Below are 8,750 nucleotides of genomic sequence, written 5' to 3' on the forward strand. Positions count from 1 at the left end.
ACAAGAAACACACTCTAGGTATATAGACACAGACAAATAGAAAGTAAATATATTGAAGGATATAGAATGAAAACACTTAGCATGAGAAAGTTGGTGTGGCTCTATCAATATCAGAAAAACTAGATGTCAAAGAAAAGAGTGTCACTGGAGAGAAGAGGGGACATTTTATAATGATAAAGAGTCCATGCATTATGAAGACAAATGTGTATGCACCTAATAATAGGAATTCAAAAGATGAGGCAAAAATGGATAGGACTCAAGTTTGAAATAGACAATTCCATAATCACAGATAGAGATTTTAATGCCTTTCCAGCACTAATTGTTAGAACAAGTAGACAAAACAACCAGCCAAGTAAAACCGATAAATAAAACAAGAAAAACAAACAAACAAACAAAAAACCCATAAGGACATGGAAGATTTAAACAATATTGGAAGTAATTGGTATTTATAGATCTTACATCCACCAGGAGCATTGTGCACACTCTTCTCACATGAGCGTGTGTGAGCCATAGAGCATGCCTTTCAATCCATTCCAATAGCATGGAGTAGGTTTTCTTTTTATAATTATTATTTATTTTTTTCAAGATTTTATTTATTTATTTGAGAGAGACAGAGAGTGAGAGTGAGCACAAGCAGGGAGGAGAGGGAGAAGCAGTTTCCCCGCTGAGCGGGGGAGCCCGTTGTGGGGCTCAATCCCAGGACCCCGAGGTCATGACTTGAGCCAAAGGCAGACCCTTAACAGACTGAGTCACCCGGCACCCCTAGAGTATGTTTTCTGAGTGCAATGGAATTATATTAGAAATGGGTAACAAGCTGGTACTTGGAAAATCCATATGTTTGGAGTTAGGCAATATACATCGATAACCACAGGTTAGAAAAGAAGTGACACGGGAGTGAGAAAATAGCTTGATCTGTGCGATGATGAGAGCACAGCGAGCGTGGTCATCAGTACGCAGAACAGACAGCGAGGCAACAGGAACCCCAAGAGCCTACACTGGTTTAAGAAATTGAATTCATTATCAAAACTCTTCTCACAAGGGAAACACTCCAGACTGAAATAACCTCACTAGTGAATTCTACCAACATTTAGGGAAGAAATAACACCAACGTCATCACGCTTTCAGGAAATGAATAAATTTCCCAATTTATTTTAGGAGACCCTGCGTCCAAATCTGACAAAAACATGATGAGAAAAGAAAATCGCAGACCACTAGTCTTCATGAATATAAATGCAAAAATCCTTCACCAAACATCTAATCCAAAAATACATAAAGAGGCTATTAATGTATGACCCAGTAGGGTTTATCTCAGGTATGGAAGGTTGGTGTAACCTTCAAAAACTTAGCCAATATAACTCAGTGCATTAACAGAATAAGGAAAACAATGACGTGATCATCTTGATAAAGAAAAAGCATTTAAAAGAATTCAAAACCCACTCATGATAATAACGACGAGGACCCCTCTCTGCACACTGGGAATGAAAGGGGACATCCTCAGTGTGATGGGGGCGTCCGTGAAAGGCCCATCGATAACGTCGTACAGAAGTGAAATACTGACTTCCTTCCCCGGGACGGGGTTGGGTGGAATGTTGGCCACTCTCACGGTCTTTACAACCTTGTTCTGCACCTCCTTAATTAGTGCATCAAGAGAAGAAGAAACAAGAGTCACCGCGATCAGAAGGAAAACTGATGCAATTCACAGATGCCATGATTACGAAAATGGAAAACCCCGGAGCTCACGAGTGAACGTGGCAAGGTTGCATGACTCAAAGTTCATAGACAACACTGTACTTCTCTACACTAGTAATGAACACTAGGAAAATAAAATTAAACCGGCAAGGCAATTTACAGTATCCAATTTAAGAATCAATTTAATCAAATACGGGCAAGACATCTACACTGAGCACAAAACACAGCTGAGAGAATTAAGAGATATACCACACCTTCATGGAGGGACACTGTGATGTCCCTAAGGAGTCCAGGCTTCTGAACTTGACCTATAAAGTCAACATAATCCCAATCAAGTTTCTAGCAAGCTTCTGGGGGGGGGGAAGGGGGGACTGACAGAAATTCACAAGCTGATTCTCAAATGTACATGGATATGTACAAACTTTAGAACAGTCAGAACCATTTTGAAAAAGAAGAATAAAGGGGCGCCTGGGTGGCTCCGTCAGTTGAGCGTCTGCCTTTGGCTCAAGTCATGATCTCAGGGTCCTGGGATCGAGCCCCACGTCAGGCTCCCTGCTCAGCGGGGAGTCTGCTTCTCCCTCTCCCAGCCCCTGATGGTGCTCTCTCTTGCTATTTCTCTCTCTCTCTCACAAATAAATAAATAAAATCTTAAAAAAAAAAGAAAGACTAATAAGATTAGAGGACTCATGCTACTTAATTTCAAGACTTACTGAGAAGCTACAGTGTGGCTTTGGGGAAAGAGTGAGCAGAATGATTTGCATAGATTGACGATCTGACCTGTGCACATGTATGTTCAATTTACTTTCAACAAGTAGCCGAGGTAATTCAAGGGAGAAAGGGCAATCTTTAAAAATGGTGCTGGGACAGCTGGACATGAGTGTGAAAGATAATGGACTTGAGTTCTTCCTTCACACGACACACCTGCGGTCCACACATGGTGGGGCATCAGAATCCCCCGCAGGGCTCCCTCAGATCCAGACTTCTGCCGCCCACCCTGCAGTTTCTGATTCCGCTGGTTCCGTGCGGCATTTTGAGAATCTGCATTTCTAGCTCGTTCCCGGGTGCTGCTGCTGCTGGTCTGGGCAGCACACTTTGAGAACCGCTGCCATACAGAAAAATCAACCTGCAATGATCACAGACCTACCTGGAAGAGCTGGGTGGAAACACAGGAGGGCGCTGGCTTGTCCTTGGGACACACAAGAATGTCTCAGACAGTATCTAGGAAATCCTAACTATACACTTTTTTAAACTTGGCGAACTGGATTTTAACAGAATTAAAATTTTCTGTACACCAAAAACAACAGTAAGAAATTGTACAGACAAGTCACAAAGATGAGTGAACTATTCTAAGCGCATCCGTCTGACTAAGCATGAAGACATGTGAAGAATTCCTCTATGTCCATAACCAAACTACAAACACCCAATAAAGATGGGTAAAAGATTTGAACAGACACTTGACAAAACAAGATATACAAATTTCCAATGAGCGCATGAAAACACGCTCCAGCGGCTCTCCAGGAATGCGAATCAAAGCCACGGCGGTACATAACTTCACACGCACACACGGGAGCTGACAAGTACAAATGCGTGATGCCAAATGCGGACAAGGCCGGGGAGCAGCGGACAGCTCCCCGGGCTGCTGGCGGTGGATACACTGACACGAGCACTTCGGAAAACCGCTTGCCAGTTTCTTACTAAATTCAACACACACCTACCAAATGGCCACAATCTCCCTCCCCGCACCGGCCGAGACTTGCACACCAATGTCCACGGCCGTCTTGTGCATCACAACCAAACTGGAAAGAACCCAAATGTCTAGCAGCAAGGAAATGGGAAAGCGAATGTGGTTTATTTGCACACGAAACGTTACCATGCAGTCAAAAAACCCCGAGCTCTTGCTACATGTAACAATGCGATGACACCCGCCGACATCACGCTGAGAGGGGGTGGACACTAAACGGCCCCAACACCACGGCTCCATTTACCAGAAGCTCTCAGGTGAAGCTCGTGCGTGGGGGTGCGCAGAGGCTGCCTGGGGGCAGGGTGGACCCGAGGCCCCGGGGAGACCGTCCACTTCTCGGTGCTGGCCAGGTGGTGCACGCAAGTCGGGGAACGCACACTGGTCCTGAGTGTAAATCACACTCCAGTGAAAGGAGGAGGGAGAAGTCAGCCGGAAAAGGATGGGACAGAGCCGGAGAAACGGAAAGACATGGAGCTGCGTCCCAGAGCAGAAAGGGCACCTAGGGTCTGAATGCCACCTGGGGCCTAAGACTGCAGGCACAGGGTTCCACGTGGGGCAACAGGCCGGGATTGGAGGAAAGCGAAGTGCTCCAGTGCCACTGCCCACGGAGCCTGCCCTCCTCTGAAGGCCAAGGTCCACGGAAGGTCAGAGGTCGGAGAAGGAATGCATGAGCGAAGAGCAAGTACAGAGGCGGTCCAGGGGGGACAGAAGCAGGACGGGGGGAAGCAGTGAAGCTCCTGACCCCTCAGTGTGTGGAAGTCTCGGGGTGGAGGACTTCGATCCTCTGAGGGGGGCTCTGGGACCGGCCCTGGACACCGGGGATAGGCCCCATGTACCCGTTCTCCGCATATCCCTCCCCCGTCTCCTACCCCCCACCACCGGGAAGCCGCGTGGGTTAGCGGTTAGCTTTGCCAGCGGACGGCACTGGTGCTGACGTCCTGAGCCAGTGTGACCTCTAAAGTTGACCCGTGGCCTTCCACGCCCAGGGAGACGGGCAGCCCTGCCGGGGGGAGCGGGAGCCCCACGGGCACCTCACCTGGTCCACCTGCTCCTGCAGCTGGGCCCGCTGCTGCCGGAACCGGGCTGCCTGGCCTTCCAGCTGCTCCCGCCGCTCCTCCAGGCGCCCGCAGGCCTGCTGCAGGGCCCTGCGCTCCGACTGCACGAGCTCCAGCTGCTGCTCCGCCCGCGCCAGCCGCGCCCGGGCGCCCGCCTGCTCCTGCTCCAGCGCTTTCTGCTGCTCCCGCAGCTGGTCCCGCTCCTGCTCCAGCTGCCACCGGGGGGAGGGGCTGCGTCCAGGCCCGTGCACCACGCGCCGTGCACCCCAGTCCCGTGGGCCGAGCACCCCGTCCAGCCAGCGCAGGGCCTGGCAGTCTCCCTTAGGCCTCTTGCCCCGACAGCCGCTGTCGGGGCAGGAATGGAGAAGTGGGGAGGCGGGATCGCGAGGGGGGCCTGGTGCCGAGAGCAGCCCTGGGACCAGCCTCACCTGCAGGACCAGCTGGCTCAGGCTGCCTTTGTCCCGAGCCAGCGCCTCGGTCAGGGCAGCCATCTTGGCCAGAGAATCCCTTTGCTCCACTCCCTCCGACTTCAGCCGGGTCACGAGCAGTTCCAGGTCGGTGCTGCTGGCCTCGGCCTAGGAGGGAGGGCACAGTCACCCCGATGACACTTTCGGATCCACGCGCACACCTTCTGCCCAGGCAGCGCTTTTGGGCCAGGGAGGGAGTGAGCTCTGGGTGGGACAGGGTGGGGCGGCTCTGAGGTGGACGGTGGCCCCCTGGGTACCAGGCTGCAGCCGGGAGAGGCGACAGGGGAGCCGAGGGAGACACAGGGAGAAGCGGCTTTGGCTGGCGGCCAGGGAGGGTAGGCCAGCCCCACTGGCTGGGGACCCCGGAGGGTGAGGAGACAAGTAGGAGGGGGGCGGGGGGGGGTACCCGGGCCAGGGCTCTGCGTAGACCCTCCCTCTCGCTCTCCAGAACATCCCTCTGCAGCCGGGCCGAGTTCAGCGCCTCCTGGGCTGACACCAGCTCCTTCTTGAGCCCCGAGACCTTCTCCTCCATCTGCTCCAGGCGCCCTTGACTGAGGTCCAGAAGCCAGAGGGCAGAGAGTGTGAGGTCACCTCAGCGCAAGATGGGGGCCACAATGGGCAGGGTGAGGGCCCATAATTCCCTCCGAGCCCAGGGAGCCCCAAAGGAGCATGGGTGGCCCTGCAGGGGCTCGTGAGTCCTGTTTCAGGGCTAGGGCTGGGGGTGGGGGTGGGGGTGTTCTTGGTCCATACCTCGACAGCCGGGGGGGAGGAGGAGTGTGAGTGTGTGTCGTGTGCACATGCGTGCACGCACAGCTCACGGCGCCCACCTCTGCCCCTGCAGGGTGGGGAGTAGGCCTTGGGCCAGAGGTTGGAGCAGGGGTGTAGGGGTGGGTGTGATGGCCCAGCCTGGGGGAGTGTGCTGTCCTGCCTGGAGATGAGCCCGTTTGTGGCTGGGACACCGAGGCTGAGAGGCGCGGCGGCCCCTTTCCCGGCGCACCTGGTCTCCAGCTCCCGGCGGCCCCGCTCGCCCTGCCGCACCAGCTCTTCCTTCTGCTCTGCCCACAGCAGGAGGCCCCTGTGCAGCTCCGAGTTCTCGGCCTCGAGGGCCTCCAGCCGCTGCTTCTCTGTGTCTGAAATGGCCGCCTTCCCCCTCATCTCCTCCACCGCAGTCTCCAGAGCCCTTTTCTCTCTGGGAGCAGGGGAGGCCGAGGTTGGGGCAGTGCCAGGACTGGGTCTGGGGAAGGGGAGCTGAGGGACGCGTCCTGGCTAGAGTCAAGCCTTGGCTGAGTGCCAGGAGCGTGGGCAGGGCAAGGTGGGCGCCAGGCCGGGGCCATTCAGAGCAGCAGCCTGGGGAAGCGTGGTGGGGGACAGGAGAGACCCAACCCCCTCTGGTCCCGGTGGGCTGCTCCTCTCATGGAGGCCTTCTGGGAGCCCCGGAAGCACTCAAGGGTCCTGCTCCCTGGTACATCCTGAGCTCAGCCCTCTGCTGCTCACAGGCCAAGCTCAGCTAGCTGCAGAGCTCAGAGGGAAGGAAGGAACCCCTCCTCTGCCGGCACCCCGTCCACCTCATCCCGACAGGGCCCCGGGCCCGTGAAACATAGCACCCTTCTGCAAAGCCGCCCTCATAGGCTGATCCACTCCCCAGTCCTCTCTGCATGCCACCCCTCAGCCAGGAATCTGGACCTCAGCGGCTCCCCCTCGGGCCCTGGCTCCTGGAGCGCCCAGTCCTGTAGCCTCCCTTTCCCAGATGCCCGTGGGATCTGGCCCCTCCTCCCCCCACTCTGAGGACACCCCCAGGCCAGCCCACCTGCCCCGGGTGCTGCAGCTTGCCCCCCAGCAACCAGCCCAGCCCTTCCAAGCCATGGGTTTGGAAGGTGGTGCCCCCTGCTAATAGCCCCCAGAGCCCCCACTGCCATCTGCTCCTTGGGAGTGTTGGCCCCCACCAGCCTGACCCTGCTCCCCACACGGCTCTGTGCTCTCCCACCTCTGCTCCCACCTGCCCCTGGGAAGGCCTCCCCCTGGCACAGGAAGGCTTCAGCCCTCCAGACCCTCCTCCACCCCTCCGTGCCACGTCCCACGCCCCACGCCAGGCTGAACGCCTCTGCCCGTGTCTTTCCCTGGGTGCCTCTCAAGGCAGGGTCGGGGCTCCTTTCTCCTCCGATCTCCTGTCTCAGCACTGAGGGCACTGTCGGGTCACCCAGAGAAGGAGCCTCCTCGAGGGAGCCGCAGTCCCGACCCCCCAGGGGTGATGAGGGGAAGCGGCCTCCTTACCTGCTCCCTCTCCTGGCCCCGTTGGGAAGCCTCTGCTCCTCCAGCCAGAGCCTGCTGGCCGCCCACATCCCAGCTCAGGCAGTGTGTGGACTTGGGAAGCTCCACCTAGCCCCTCACTCAGGACTGTGAGTCCTGGAGGTTCTTGTCCCGTGCTTCCCCACTCGCACCAACCCCAGGGCAGGAAGACGTGCACAGAACATCTGGAAAGCCTCATGGCCGACTGCACTTTAAGCCGCCAGATCCATAGGGCACCCCAGGAGAGCCCTCAGGCCGCCCCAATGGATGTGGGGAGAAGGGAGTTTGGGGGATTTATGGACCATTTCTGAAGGATGGACAGGACCCCTGGGAGGAGTCCCGGGAGTCAGGCGGGAGGCCGCAGGTGGGAGAGGGTGTGGCAGTGGAGCCAGGCTGCACTTTGGGGATGTAGACTGAGGGGGCAGGGCACGTGCTGAAGCTGGGCTCTGGGAAGGTGCGTCCTGGACGGAGGCAGCCCAGGTAGGCCCAGATGAGGGCAGGGAGACTCAGAGCAGGCAGGAGGCTGTGGGGCTGAAGCCAAGGGAGGTGGTCTTGCCAGGAGCAGTTTCTGGCCTGGAGACGGGGCCCTCTCTGTCCCCTGCTGGAAGCACCCCCAGAGTTGGTCTGCCCAGCCCTGGCCTCCGGTCACCTTCGCAAGAGCTCGCTGGTCGCCCTGCAGTGCTGTGCCTCCCGGCCCTGTGCCTCCAGCTTGCGCAGGAGGTCCTCGCGGTCCCACACCTGCTCCCGCTCCCGCTCCTGGAGGAGCCTCCTTGAGGCCTGCAGCTCCTGCCGGCTCTCGGACAGCTGCTCCCGGAGCCGGGCGGCCACCGCCTGGGAGGACTCCAGCCGCAGGCGCAGCTCCTGCCCCGGGGCGGGGGGTGCCGCGTAAGCCCCCTCTGGTCTAGGCGGGCCTTTGACCAGACTCCCCCAGGAGAGACGCACTGAAGACCGGAGCCCCTCCCTCGGGCTGTAGCTCAGGCCGGCCGGAAGATGCGCTGGCTGTGTCCAGACCCTTCCCCAAAGCCACCGCCTTCCCACAGGCCCCTGTCTCCCCTCTGTGGCACCCGGGCCTCCCTTCCTGTGGCCCCAGGGTATCTGGCCCTGGGTGAACCGCGGGCAGGCCCTGTAATGGCACTTCGGGCCTGGTGGGGACCAGGGCGCAGCTTGGCTTCCGGTGCCCCTGTGGGCCGTGGCCGCCCACCTGCTCCAGCAGCCGCCGCCTCTCGATGGCTGTCTGCACGGCCTGCAGTGCGGGGTCCGGGGTGTCCAGGGCGTGGGCCTGTGGTGGGGACATGCCCCGCTGGGGGGACACCGATCGTGCGGGCCTCGTCAGCAGGCCCCGTGCCTCCTCAGCTTCAGTGCTGCCACCCCGCACCAGCTCCGGGTACCCCGCGTCCGCCCGGGCCACCTTCAGGGCGCAGAGAGGAAGGGATGGAGGGGAGAGAGCTCAGGGCTGTGGCCAAGCAGGGCCCTTCCAGATCCTGAGGAGGGTCAGCCATCAGGATCCCAGCG

The 8,750-nt window shown here is 57.6% G+C and overlaps 1 protein-coding gene across 1 annotated transcript in view; it reads right to left on the reverse strand.

Moving 5' to 3' along the window:
• The window catches only part of CROCC2 (ciliary rootlet coiled-coil, rootletin family member 2), a 65,374-nt gene that overhangs the window by 34,716 nt on the left and 21,908 nt on the right, over positions 1 to 8,750 (reverse strand). The window contains 4 exon segments of the mRNA XM_040636314.1: positions 4,467 to 4,697; positions 4,914 to 5,060; positions 5,359 to 5,503; positions 5,950 to 6,141. Coding sequence (XP_040492248.1) covers positions 4,467 to 4,697; positions 4,914 to 5,060; positions 5,359 to 5,503; positions 5,950 to 6,141 — 715 coding nt within the window.

Source organism: Ursus maritimus, unplaced genomic scaffold (assembly GCF_017311325.1).
Source record: "Ursus maritimus isolate PB19 unplaced genomic scaffold, ASM1731132v1 scaffold_1, whole genome shotgun sequence".
NCBI classification, from domain to species: Eukaryota; Metazoa; Chordata; class Mammalia; order Carnivora; family Ursidae; genus Ursus; species Ursus maritimus.